A 14,447-nucleotide genomic window follows, 5' to 3' on the forward strand; every position below is an offset into this window, starting at 1 on the left:
TCTTATTAACATGGAGTTATATTTTCACTCTGTGGCTAGGTGGGTAAAGAATCCACCTGTCATGCAAGAGACACAGGAGATGCGGGTTCAATCCCTGGGTCAGGAATATCCCCTGGAGAAGGAAATGGCAAACCACTCCAGTATTCTTTCCTGGAAAATCTCATTGACAGAGGAGCCTGGTGGGCTGCAGTCCATGGGGTCGCAGAGTCTGACTTGACTTAATGACTGAGCGCAAGCACATGTATTTTCAGAAGTCTGTATGTTAGTAGTTTAACGATATTATCAAAACAAGGGTGTTTTTTAGAATTTTGAAAAAGAGCCATTTATTAGCATGAAAATATGAGAAGAGTCAGTCATGGGCAATGGAAACAATGGTAAACATTTCCTCTACACCCAATGTTTCTTAGTCCCCTCACATTGCCCCCCTGCCCTGTGGTAGATGTTCTGTAAATCATACAGCAGAGGTGATTTACAACAAATTCATGTTTGTATTTTGGGTTTTATTTCATGCTTTAATCTTGAAATGTATTCTTTTTATCAGAGTCATGTGGTTTAACTTTTCTAGCAAAGTCTCTCGAGCATCCGTGGCCCCAGGGTGCAGGTGACCTCAGGCCAACCAGTAGGCTCCTGGGTGAGTTTTCCTCTCTTGTTCCATTTCAATATAAAAGAATACTCTTAAATATCTCAGGACTGTAAGAGTTGTTTATAAGGGCTGTGGTAATTCTGTCTCTCTTTTTCCCTTAATTTAATGGAACCGATTTATGCTGTGAAAGAAAGTGAAAAGAAAGTGAAGTCGCTCAGTCATGTCTTGCCTACCTGGTTTCTCTGTCCATGGGATTTTCCAGGCAAGGATACTGGAGTGGGTTCCCATGCCCTCCTCCAGGGCATCTTCCCAACCCAGGGGGTCAAACCCAGGTCTCCCGCATTGTAGGCAGATGCTTTACCATCTGAGCCACCAGGGAAGTTTATGCTGTTGCCGCTGCTGCTGCTAAGTCGCTTTAGTCGTATCCGACTCTGTGCGACCCCATAGACGGCAGCCCACCAGGCTCCCCTGTCCCTGGGATTCTCCAGGCAAGAACACTGGAGTGGGTTGCCATTTCCTTCTCCAATGCATGAAAGTGAAAAGTGAAAGTGAAGTCACTCAGTCGTGTCCGACTCCTAGCGACCCCATGGAGTGCAGCCTACCAGGCCTCTCCATCCATGGGATTTTCCAGGCAAGAGTACTGGAGTGGGTTGCCATTGCCTTCTCCAATGCTGTAGATGCTGACAAAGATAATTTGCCTCGTAGTCTGTAGGATTTTGCCGAAACATAAAGAACGTAACAGGCACTTGTTTGTGTGTAGGACTGATTTATTCTAGCCCAGACATAGACCAGTGGTTATTATTTGTCATCAGACTATATCTAAAGATCTGATTGGTTTTTATTTTAAGCAATAGGATGCATAAAAATAAGAGAGAGGCATTTATGAAGTCAGAAATATCCCGTCTTTAACTCTGTATCTACAAGTTCTTGAATGAGTTGGAATTACTGGATGAGAGTAAAACTTGCTCGGCTCACCCTCTGTGGTGACTGCTCTGTGCTCACCCCCACACTGGGTGTATGTGTACCTATCAGTACTTCAGAGAGAGCCATAGTAAACCTCTAGTAAACTAAAACTTTACGTGTATGCTCAGTCGTGTCCAACTCTTTTGCAACCCTGTGGATTGTAGCCTGCCAGGCTCCTCTGTCCACAGGATTCTCCAGGCAAGAGTACTGGAGTGGGTTGCCACTTCCTACTCCAGGGGATCTTCTGGACGCAGGAATCAAACCCACATTTCCTGCATTGGCAGGCAGGTTCTTTACCACTAGCGCCTCCTGGGAAGCACCACCTTTGATTCCTACTTATTAAAATTTTACAGTCTTTTCTCTCCCAGTTTTTCAGGTGTGAGGCTGTGTCTTTATTTCTTAAGAAATGAGACTCTACTGTACAAGCGTGTATGTGGCGGTTTTCACCTCTCTCTGGGTTAGCTGCGTCCAGTGTGATGTGGTTTGAGGCTGTGGACTCTGCCATGAGACCGTCCATCTGCCCTCTCCTCTGTGGCACAGGGAACAGCATTCCCTGCTGCTGGGCTGGTGAGATGAGCTCTCTGCGTGCAGAGTTTGTGTGGCAGACTTGGGCACCTGTGGCCCCAGCTACATTCTGGCGTGCCTTATAGGAGGCATGGTGTGTCATAGGAATTCGTGCTGAATGGAGCCCGTTACTGACGGGAATGTTATTTCCATTTTTGTTTCTTCCATTTCCATGGAAGCAAGAAAAATACCAGGCATTTACATTGTGTTTAACCACTGCACAGCTTTCCATTGTTTAAGGGCTCCCCTGGCGGCTCAGATGGTAAAGAATGTGCCTGCAGTGCAGGAGACCTGGGTTCAATCTCTAGATCAGGAAGATCCCCTGGAGAAGGGAATGGCAACCCATTCCCTTGGGAATGGGTATTCTTGCCTGGGAAATCCCATGGACAGAGGAGCCTGGTGGGCTACAGTCCATGGAGTCGCAAAGAGTTGGATACGACTGAGCCACTAACTCTTTCTTTTTAAAAAATAATTATTTGGCTTTGTCGGATCTTTGTCGGGGCACGCGGGATGCTGCTTTGTGGTGCGTGGGACTCTCCAGTTGTGGCGCGCAGGCTCTGGAGCACGTGCGCTCAGTAATTGTGGTATGTGGGCTTAGTTGCTTCGCGGTATGTGGGATCGTGCTTCCCTGACCAGGAATCATCCCCAGGTCCTCCGCATTGCAGGGAGGAGGACACTGGACCGCCAGGGAAGTCCCACCTCGTTTTCTTTATTACAGTCAGTGTTGGAATTAACTCTGCATATCTTTGAAAAGGAAAAGGTTGATGGTAAACAAAAGAAAGCTCATATGAGATGTGACCAGACTTATCATGTAAGAAACAAAATTATTAGATGTTACCTACTCAAGGCAAAGATTTCTTTTTCCTTTTTAATTTTTGTGAGAAGCTATTTCAATTTCAATTGTATTTTTATTAAATTTTGATACTTCTCTTTGGAATTCCTTACGTTTTCAAAAATCAAAGTTCGGTATTTTCTAACACTTGGCTAATCAATCAAATAGTGCAGAAAGGCTATAAAGAACAGTAATTTTTTCATGTCCAGCTTCTTCTCACCCAGGCTCCTTGCTTGAGATAAACCTTTTTTTTTTCCTTAGCTATTTATTTTGGCAGTTATCTCTTAAGTTCTAGAATCCCTGTGGTTATTGTACTTTGTCCATGCTTGCGCATCCTGGACCCTGTGCTGATTTAAGTTCTAGAATCCCTGTGGTTATTGTACTTTGTCCATGCTTGCGCATCCTGGACCCTGTGCTGATTTAAGTTCTAGAATCCCTGTGGTTATTGTACTTTGTCCATGCTTGCGCATCCTGGACCCTGTGCTGATTTAAGTTCTAGAATCCCTGTGGTTATTGTACTTTGTCCATGCTTGCGCATCCTGGACCCTGTGCTGATTTAAGTTCTAGAATCCCTGTGGTTATTGTACTTTATCCATGCTTGCGCATCCTGGACCCTGTCCTGATTTCTGTGGCGGTTATCTGTCACGCCCCTAAGCCACACGTCTTCAGACACTGTTCTAGGGATTCACCAGAAAAGGAATGAAAGTCTGTTTTCATGGAGTTTTCTTTTATTTTCTCAGTAAACTTCTGTTTTAGAATGATCACAAACTTCCAGATAAGTTGGAGAGCATTACGGAGAACTTGATTGTATCCTAAACCACGTGAGAGTAAGTTGCCAACTGGAATGCCCCATCTCTCCTCAGTACTTGGATGTGTTTTTCCTAGAAATAAGAGTACTTTCAAAAATATTCGCAGTATAGCCATCTACATTAGAGGTTACCGTTGCTGCATTGTGATCGTCTGACTCGCAGATAACCCCTGTCATTTTGCCAATCATCGCACTGAGTCCTCTGGGGAAGGAAGACACAGCTCAGCGTCAGGTGGAGCATCTCCTCGCCTCCCTGGGTCTGCAGCAGTCCTCAGTCTTTCTGGACTTTTCTGACTGTGACACTTTGGCTGATTATGGACCTGTTATTTCACAGCATGTCCCAATTGTGGCAGATGATCTCCTGTTTCCATTTTCATTGATTTTTGCTTTGAATTTAATTCTTTTTGTCTGCTTACTTTACATTTAATTTGCTCTTCTTTTCTAGTTTTCTAAGGTAGAAGCCTATACTATTAATTTAAATTTTTTCTTCTCTTCTAATACAAACATTTAATGCTGTCAACTGCCCGTCACTGAATCCCATAAATTTTGATAAGTTGTATTTTTATTTTCATTTGGTTAAAAACATTTCAGAATTTCTCTTGATATTTCTTCTTGATCCATGTATTATATAGAAGTGGGTTGCTTAATCTCCAAGTATTTGGGGATTTTCCAGCTATCTTGTTGTTGCTAAGTTAGTTTAATTCCATTGTGGTCTGATAGTGTACTTTGTACAATTTCCACTTTAAGTTTATTTAGATGTATTTTATATGGTCTGTCTTAGTGTCGGTTCCACTTGAGCTTGAGAAGAAAGTGTCTGCTGTAGGATGAAATTGTCTGTAGATGCCAATTCTGACCAGTTGAGGTGATGCTGTTGAATTCAGCTATACCCTTACAATGATTTTCTGCCTGCTGGGTCTGTTTATTTTTGGTAGAGAGCTGTTGCTGTCTCTAACTGTAATGGTATACTCATTTATTTCTACTTGCAGTTTTATCAGTTTTGCCTCACATATTTTGATGCTTTCTTGTTATGCACATACACAATAAAGTCTCATATGTCTTTTTGAAGAATTGGGTTCTTTATTACTATGTGATGCTTCTGACCTTCATATTTTCCCTTGTTCTGAAGTCTACTCTATATGAAATTAATATAGCTACTTTAGCTTTTTTTTTAAGCTATAAAAATTTTACTGAGGTACAATTGATGTATAATATTATTTGTTTCAAGTGTACAACATAGTGATTCACAATTTTTAAAGGTTATACTGCATTTATAGATATTTTAAAATATTGCTTACATTCCCTGTACTGTACAATATATCCTTGTAGGTTATTTATTTTATGCATAGTAATTTGTACCTCTTAATCCACTGCTGTTTTTTGGAACCTCCCCCTTCCCTCCCCCCTACTGATAACGACTAGTTTGTTCTCCGCATCTGTGAGTCTGTTTCTTTTTTGCTAAATTCACTAGTTTTATTTTTTTTTTAGATTCCACATATAAGAGATGTCATACAGTATTTGTCTTTCCCTGTCTGACTTAATTTCACTAAGCATAAATCCATCCATGTTGTTGCAAATGGCAATTTTTCATTCTTTTTATGGCTGAGTAATATTCCAGTTTGTGTATACACACCACATCTTCTTTATTTGGGTATGGATAGATTGCTTCCATATCTTGGCTATTATGAATAATGCTGCTCTGAACATTGGGGTGCATGTTTCTTTTCAACTTAATGGGACCATGTATTCTTTATCCATTCATCTGTCAATGGATGAATCTGTCGTTGCTTCCATGCCTTGGCTGTTGTAAACAGTGCTATCCTGCTGGGGTGCATGTGTCTTTTCGAATTATGGTTTCCTCCAGACACACACCCATGGATGGGATTACAGGATCATGTGGCAGCTCAGTGTTTAGTTTTTTAAAGCACCTCCATACTTTTCTCCATAGTGATTGCACCAGTTTACATTCTAATCAACAGTATAGGTAGGTTCCCTTTTCTCCATAGCCTCTCCAGCATTTACTGTTTATGGACTTTTAATGCAGGCCATTCTGACAGGTGTGAGGTGATACCTCATTGTGCCTTTTAAAATTCATTTTTAATTGGAGGATAATTGCTTTACATGTTGTGTTGATTTCTGCTGTATATCAAGATAAGTCAGCCATAGGTGTACATATGTCCCCTTCCTCTTGACTCATTGTGCCTTTGATATGCATTTCTTTGATGATTCGCGATGTTGAGCATCTTTTCACGTGCTTGTTGGCCATCTGTATGTCTTCTTTAGAGAAAAGTCTACTTAGGCCTTCTGCCCATTTTTAATTGGTTGGGTTTTTTTGATGTTGAATTGTATGAGCTGCTTGTATATATTTGGAAATTAAGCCTTATCAATCATGATGTTTGCAAGTATTTTCTCCCAGTTGTCTTTTTGTTTATGGTTTCCTTTGCAGTGTAAAAGCTTGTAAGTTTAACTAGGTCCCATTTGTTTATTTTTGCTTCTGTTTTCCTTTGCCTTGGGAGATTGACTTATACGAATTTCTAGAATTTGTATAATTATTTGTCTTTTATTTGGTGAATTTAGACCAATACCCTTTAAAGTGATGATTGATTTAGTTAGATTGATACCTGCCAAACTCGTTACTGTTTTCTATTCATTGTCTTTGTTTTTTATTCTTGTCTTCCATTTTTTGTCATTTATAGCTTTAGCTGAGCATTTTACAGAATTCTGATTTCTTTCCTTTCTTAGCACATCAGTTTGCTTCTTTTTTCACTTTTTTTAAATGATTGCCTTAGATATTGCAATATTTACAACCAGTCCAATCTACTCTCAGATAACACTGAACCACCTTACAGGTAGTGCTAGTACCTTATAATAACAAGTATTCATAATTCCTCCCTCCTGGCCATAGTGCCATTGTTGTTATTCTTTTCATGAATATGGGTATGTTTGAAATAAATGTATATTTACATATTTTATATGTATATGCATAAATAATGAAATACTTTGTTGCTATTATTTTGAACAAACTGTTATCTGTTATATCTGTTTTCAAAAAAGAAAACCTTAAATTTGCCTTGACTTATTCCTTCTCTAATATGCATATCCTCAAGTTCAGTGATTCTTTCCACAGATGAATACAGTCTACTAAGTTCATCAAAGGCATTCTTCATTTCTGTTAGTGTTTTTGATCTCTGGCATTTCTTCTTGATTCTTTCTTATAATGTTCATGTCCCTGCTTATATTACCCATCTATTCTTGCATATTGTTTGCTTGTTCTATTAGAATCCTTAGCATAGTAATCATTTGTTGTTCTGTTGTTCAGTTGCTAAGTTGTATCCACCTCTTTGCAATCCCATGGACTGGCTCCTCAGTCCTCCGCTGTCTTCTGGAGTCTGCTCAAGTTCATGTCCATTGAGTCTGTGATGCTATCTATCCTTCTTATCCTCTGCCGCCCTCTTCTTTTGCCTTCAGTCTTTCCCAGCATCAGGGTCTTTTCCAGTGAGTCATATATTTACATCAGGTAGCCAGAGTTTTGGAGCTTCAGTTTCGGTATCAGTCCTTCTAATGAATATTCAGGATTGATTTCCTGTAGGATTGATTGGTTTGATCTCCTTGCAGTCCAAGGAACTCTGAAGAGTCTTCTCCATCACAGTTTGAAAGCACTAGTTCTTTGGTGCTCAGCCTTCTTCATGATCCATCTCTCGTATCTGTACATGACTTTCTGTCCATACATGGAAAAACCATAGCTTTGACTATATGGACCTTTGTCAGCAAAGCGATGTCTCTGCTTTTTAATATATTGTCTAGGTTTGTCATAGCTTTCCTTCCAAGGAACAAATGTCTTTTAATTTCATGACTGTAGTCACTGTCTGCGGTGATTTTGAAGTCCAAGAAAATACGTCACTGACTGCTTCTACTTTTCCCCCTTCTATTTGCCATAAAGTAATGGGACCAGATGCCATGATATTAGTTTTTTTTTAAATGTTGAGTTTCAAGCCAGCTTTTTCACTCTCCTTTTTAACTTTGATTAAGAGGCTCTGTAGTTCCTCTTCACTTTCTGCCATTAGAGTGGTATCATCTGCAAATCTGAGGTTGTTGGTATTTCTCCCAGCAATCTTGATTCCAACTTTTTGGTTCATCCAGCCCGGCATTTTGCATGATGTACTCTGCATGTAAGTTAAATAAGCAGGGTGACAATATATAGCCTTGTCATATTCCTTTCCCAATTTTGAACCAGTTCGTTGTTCTATATCCAGCTCTAGCTGTTGCTTCTTGACCTGCATGCAGGTTTCTCAGGAGACAAGTCAGGTGGTCTGGTATTCCCATCTCGTTAAGAATTTTGCACTGTTTGTTGTGATCCACACAGTCAAAGGCTTTAACATAGTCAATGAAGCAGTAGATGTTTTTCTGGAAGTCCCTCATTTTCTCCATGATCCAGTGAATGTGGCAATTTGATATCTGGCACCTCTTCCTCTTAGAAATCCAGCTTGTACACATGAAAGTTCTCAGTTCAACTACTGCTGAAGCCTAGCTTGAAGGATTTTGAGCATTACCTTGCTAGCATGTGAAATGAATGTAGTTGTATGGAAGTATGATCATTCCTTGTCATTGTCCTTCTTTGAGGTTGGAATAAAAACCGACTTTTTTCAGTCCTGAGGCCACTGATGAGTTTTCCAAATTTACTGACATGTTGAGTGCAACATTTCAACAGCATCATCTATTAGGATTTGAAATAGCTCAGCAGGTATTCCATCACCTCCACTTTGTTTGTAGTAATGCTTCCTAAAACCCCTTGACTTCGCACTCCAGGATGTCTGGTTCTAAGTGAGTATCCACACTAATATGATTATCTGGGCCATTAAGACCTTTTTTGTATAGTTCTTCTGTGTATTCTTGCCACCTTTTCATACCCTCTTCTGCTAGATTCTTAGCATTTCTCTCCTTTTCGTGCCCATCCTTGTATGAAATGTTCCTTTGATATCTCCAGTTTTCTTGAAGAGATCTCTTGTTTCCCCCATTCTGTTGTTCTCCTCTATTTCTTTGCATTGTTTATTTAAGAAGGCCTTCTCACCTCTCCTTGCAGTTTTCTGAACTCTGCATTCAGTTGGGTATATCTTTCCCTTTCTCACTTGCCATTTGCTTCTCTTTTTCCAGCTTGTGCTTCATCCAGCCTGGCAATTTGCACGATGTACTCTGCATATAAGTTAAATAAGCAGGGTGACAATATACAGCCTTAATGTACTCCATTCCCAATTTGGAACGAGTCTGTTCAGTCCGGGTAGTTCAGGCTCTGGTTAGTTTCTCCTGAGGGCAGACCTTGCTGAGAACAGAATGCACTGGCATATTTCAAAAAGGTTAATTTTCCCCTCCCCCTACTAAGCCCCAAGGGGATTTTTATATGATCTTCACTGTGAGAAGCTGTGGAGTTCCAGTAAGTGAGAGTCACAAAGTGTTGGGGGTCCTCTTGGAATTGTTAAGTTTACTTTCCCACACTAGCTTCCAGTAGCTGGTCAATGTACAGTTCAGATTTTCCTTCTCTAATGCTAGGTTCTACGGAGATTTCTGCTCACATCAGTTGTGATTATCTGTCTCTCCAGTTGTAGGCAAGAAGGTTTTCCCTGTGGCCTTATCTTTTATGTCAGATATAAGAAGAGTTGTTATTTTTCACTTGGGTTAGCTGTTTACTGGGGAAGGCAATGGCAACCCACTCCAGCACTCTTGCCTGGAAAATCCCATGGGCAGAGGAGCCTGGTAGGCTGCAGTCCATGGTGTCACTAAGAGTCGGACAGGACTGAGCGACTTCTCTTTCACTTTTCACTTTCCTGCATTGGAGAAGGAAATGGCAAACCACTCCAGTACTCTTTCCTGGAGAATCCCAGGGACGGGGGAGCCTGGTGGGCTGCTGTCTATGGGGTCACACAGAGTCAGACACGACTGAAGCAACTTAGTAGCAGCTGTTTACTTACTGTTATGAGGGAGTGGTGAATTCCAGCCTCCTTACATGCTGGGATAGAAACTGGAAGTTAAATTGAGCTTTGAAATGTAAGATTGGTAAATATAAGATGACAGCATTATTTCTTCTTGGAGATTCTAATTGTGCCGGGAGCCAGCGTGAGGAACTCCGCCCGTGGCAAAGGTCATGAGGAAGGAGGCTTGGCATACGCAAAGGCGGGATCGAGCCTCAGGAGTCCCCTGGGATATTCTGGAGCATCTACCCCCAAAACCAGAGTCTGCCTACTTTACTGCTTTGTGCTCTCACCTCTGACTTTACGGGGGGCCGTCCGCCACCACCATCTCGCTCTCTCTGAAAAGGAGTTAACTTACAGCTCCAGTTAATAAAGTTCCTGGGCATAATAGGAGTGTTTACATCCAAACCCCTCAGATGGCTCTCTGACCTGCCTGACAAGTTTACCCGGACTCCTACAGCTATGCATACGATTGTTTACAGTCTCCCAACCGCGAGAGGCACGGGAAGCTTAAGATATTCAAATAGTATAGAGCCTCTCGGAGAGTTAGAAATTGTCAGACTAGAACTAGTAGAAGATTTCATTGTTGCGCCAATGCTTGCTGCCAAGTTTCCACATCCCCTGTATTGTATCCTTGGAAGTGTATTAATTAATATAGTTGGTATGTAGAAAAAATAAGTAGTGGCCTTGGTGTTAACAACTTTAGACCCTTAAGGTAATAAATTCTTTCCTTTGTTGTAAACCCACTGCACCTTTGCCCTATAGGAATGCAACTTTATCTAACACCTTCAGAGGATGGCGCCAAACTTGAAAATAATTACTCTTAGAGAAAATAAGTCTTATGGTTGACAAACCTTTGTCAGAGTCATAAAAGGTTAACATGCCTTCTGGCCAGAAGATGATGTAAATCACCTAATCCATTTGTATACGATAAGTTTGCAGAAAAGAAACCCTGGTTTCGATAAGGATCAGAGACTGCTGACTTTGCATGATTTCACACCCCCTATTATCCTCTATGTGCAACTTATGGTATAAAAGCCCCTGTTGAAAATAAAGCTATGGGCCTTGCTCACTGAAGCTTGGTCTCCCCATGTCATTCTTTCTCTCAACCTCTGGCTGAATTTCCATCTGGAGCACGGAGGCCCGCCAAGCTTACTAATTTTGCCTGGGCTTCTAAGATCCGACCCGGGAGGCCTCAGTTTCTCCTCTCCCACAGGAGAACGGAAGGACACCTGTGGCCTATGTAAGTGGTGCAAACTTCTAGGCTTGAAGTTTTATTGGTTTTCTGCACAAACCAAGCTATTCGGCCTGTTTTCTCCACTGAATTTTCCTGCTGAGCCATCCTCATTCTATTACTCTTTATATCTTTGATTAATATTTAATAAAAGCCAGTGTACTCGCTGACGCCGTCTCCCTTTCGATTTCCCTGGATCTGCTGGGGCTGGACCCAGGTATAATTGCTTTTCTTTTTCCTATTTATATTGTCTATCTCTGTTGACTCCTTAAGTTGTTCAAGATTCTCAGTGGAGTATTCTGTATTTTTTAAAATTTATTGAGACTTGTATTATGACTCAGAATACGGTCTCACTTGGAACAGGCTGTGTGTGTACTTGAGAAGAAAGCATATTGTGCTGCTGTTGGGGCAAGTGTTACGTAAATATTAGTTATGTCATGTTGGTCGATGGTCTTGTTCAGGTCTTCTCTGTGTTTATGATTTTTTTTTTTTTGTCTACAGGTCTGTCAACTACTGGAGAGGCATTGGCATCTCCAGCTATACAATTGTTTTATTTATGACTCATTTCCATTCTGTTAGTTTTTGCTTCATGTATTTTGAAGCTGTCACTTAGGTACACGGGAGTTTAGAAGTTTTATGTCCTCTTGATGAATTGATATATGTCATTATTAAATGACTCCTTCTTTGATCTGAAGTCTACTTTGTCTCTTCTGGGCTATCATCTGAAACATATGTAGTGGCCTTTCCATGCAGTTGCTTGGGCTTCCTCGTAACACGACGGCTGGGTTACAGAAGTGAGCATTTTAAGAGAGGAGATCATAAGCGTATGACTTTTTTGTGTTCGAGCTTTGGAAGTCACGAAACATCACATCTGTGTTTCTAAGCCCACCCAGGCTTATGGGAAAGGAGTATGAGCCCACCCATCCTTGGGAGAAGTGTGGAAGTCACACTGTGAGAACAGCATGTGTGTTGAGAATCATGTGTGTTCTAGCCTCCTTTGCAAAATAGAGTCTGCCAATTTGGGAAAATAAATAATGGTTAAATTGTTAGTAAGCCAGTAAGGAATTTTTTTCAACATTTTTTTCTTTTTCCTAATAAGGATTGATACAAGATTTTTAAATTTAATCCCCTCAAGTAAAGTTTGATACAAAATCTTATGCTGTAACAATTTTATGTATTAAGGTTTTATTATGATAACACTTTTTTAGTAAGATCCTTTTGGTCCTGTTTTCTATTCATTTATAACACTTCCTAAGATAATTTTTGTTATTATTTTTATTCCAGATAAGACTGTAAAATGTAATATGGATTCATTGAAAGGTTCACCTAAAAAAGAGTCTGAAAAGAAACAACAGTACATCTCCTTGAAAGATGTAAATAAGGTGCTGTTTTTAAATGTTCATTAAATATAAAGTTTATGTAGTGTTCATTTTAGAATATTCTTTAAAATCTACCAGGAACCAAAACTGTGGCTATGATAGTTTTATTCAGGAAAAAAACGTAAGTTTACACGTTTACTCTGTTTCAGATGAACAGGATAACCCTTGTTCCTCCCTTTTCAAGTCCTTGTTCTTGGCCTGCTGACCACTTGACAAAGTTGGGTGCATATTCTCACTTTAACAAGGGTATAAATATCTGGAATTATGGGACACTCTGATAGTTAAGGTCAAGTCTTACCTGTCCCTCCAGTTCCCTTGACAAGACAAGTGGAAGTAATTCCAGGACATTTTAAATACTGACTGCCTGAAAGGCTGGCTGCCTGCTATTTGGACCCTTCAGTCGAGTGTTTATAGTGGTGGCCTCTCCAGTTCTTGGTATCTTCATATCTGTGTTGCCTGGACCTTATCTGAGATGGTTGTCTATGGGAACAACTCCCAAGGAATTTTGATGCCTCAAGAACACGTATGTTGCTAGCATAAATTTTCATCCTGAAAAAAAAATTTTTTTTTACAGTGTGTTGAATCTTCAGTGTGCTGGCCAACAAAGAGAGGCATAACCATATATGCCAATCCAGACACACCAGCTGCAAGGTATGATCTGAAAATCTAGTGTAATTGACTAGAGACTTAAGTATAATACTCTTTTATACAGTGTTCTGTAAGATTGATGATGGGAGAATATTCATTTTCAAAAAGAGTGACCCTGGAAATTTTGATTAAGCATATATTTAAAATCAATATGTTTGACAGCTGGCTAGCAGCACAGTTTTCCAAAAAGTGGTAGTGATTCTGGAGTCTCCTTGTTACCTTGTCAGACAGAACGGTGTCTGTAAGGCAGATGTCTTGATGTGAAGAGAGGGTATATGTGGGCCCCATGGCAGTTCAGGTTGGTGGAAGGTGAAGAATGGTTTCTTGTATCCTTGAAGATGAGCTTCCAAGTCTTTGTAACCCTGTCCTCAGCAAGATCCATGCCAGTGAAATTAATGGGAAAATGTGGTATTATGCACTCCGTGTAGAGGAAAAGACCTTAAATAGGAAGCTTCCATTTCTCCCTCCTGGACTGTATGCTACTGTTGCCATACGTTGTATTTATACCTTTGTTACACATGCTGGAATCTGTTATTGTTCCTATTTAAACAGTTTTTCTTTGAGGGATTTAAATAAATAATAAGAGAAATTATCGTATATTTACCTATGTGGCTATCATCCATGCTTTTTACTTTTTGTGTAGATCCAGGTTTCGGTCCGGTACCATTTTCCTGTTACTTGAGGGACTTCCTTTACTATTTCTTGTATTATATTTCTTCCTTTACTATTTCTTGGGTCTGCTGGTGATGAATTCTTTCAGCTTTTATATGTCTGAAAAAGCTTTGCTAGGATAGGATTCCAGCTTTAAATTCCGTTTCCCCTGTATTTTAGCGATGTTGCTTCACCATCTGCCCGCTCATATTGTTTGCAATGCAAAATCTACCATCATATTTTTCCTTTGTTCTCTGTTTGCAGCATGTCTTTTTCCTCTGTTTTTAGGGTTTTCTCTTCATTGCTGGTTTGAACAATTTAATTATTGTATGTCTTGATGAAGTTTCTCTCATGTTCTTATGCTTGAGATTCATTAGGGCTCTTCATTTGTAGGTTTCTGTCTTCATTGGGGCTTCCCTGGTAGCTCAATGGTAAAGAATCCACTTGCAATGCAGGAGACCCGGGTTCGATCCCTGGGATGGGAAAATCCCCTGGAGGAGGATATGGCAACCCACTTTGGTACTTTTACCTAGAGAATCCTGTGGATAGAGGAGCCTGGCAGGCTGCAGTCCTTAGGGTTGCACAGTCAGATACAACTGTGCAGCAGCTAAGCAGCAGCAGCGGCAGTCTTTTCATCAGATTTGATAAGCATTCAGCTGTGTTATTCTACAAATATTTTTTCTGCACCTGTCAGTTTCTTCTTTTTTGAGACTCTTATAAGACAAATGTCTCTGAGGCTCTGTTCATTTTTTCAATTTTTTCTTGCTGTTCTTCTATATTAATCATTCTACTGGTCTGTGTTTAATTGACTCTTCTGTTATCTCC

The 14,447-nt window shown here is 40.4% G+C and overlaps 1 protein-coding gene across 4 annotated transcripts in view; it reads left to right on the forward strand.

Annotated features, from left to right (window-relative positions):
• The window catches only part of TDRD12 (tudor domain containing 12), a 77,073-nt gene that overhangs the window by 26,049 nt on the left and 36,577 nt on the right, over positions 1-14,447 (forward strand). For 3 of the 4 annotated variants that reach the window (XM_055553430.1, XM_055553433.1, XM_055553431.1), the window contains exons 8-10: positions 542-631; positions 12,229-12,326; positions 12,898-12,974. In XM_055553430.1, coding sequence (XP_055409405.1) covers positions 542-631; positions 12,229-12,326; positions 12,898-12,974 — 265 coding nt within the window. The remainder of the gene's footprint in view (positions 1-541; positions 632-12,228; positions 12,327-12,897; positions 12,975-14,447) is intronic. The other variant, XM_055553432.1, reaches the window with a different exon arrangement.

Source organism: Bubalus kerabau, chromosome 17 (genome assembly GCF_029407905.1).
Source record: "Bubalus kerabau isolate K-KA32 ecotype Philippines breed swamp buffalo chromosome 17, PCC_UOA_SB_1v2, whole genome shotgun sequence".
Classification (NCBI taxonomy): Eukaryota; Metazoa; Chordata; class Mammalia; order Artiodactyla; family Bovidae; genus Bubalus; species Bubalus kerabau.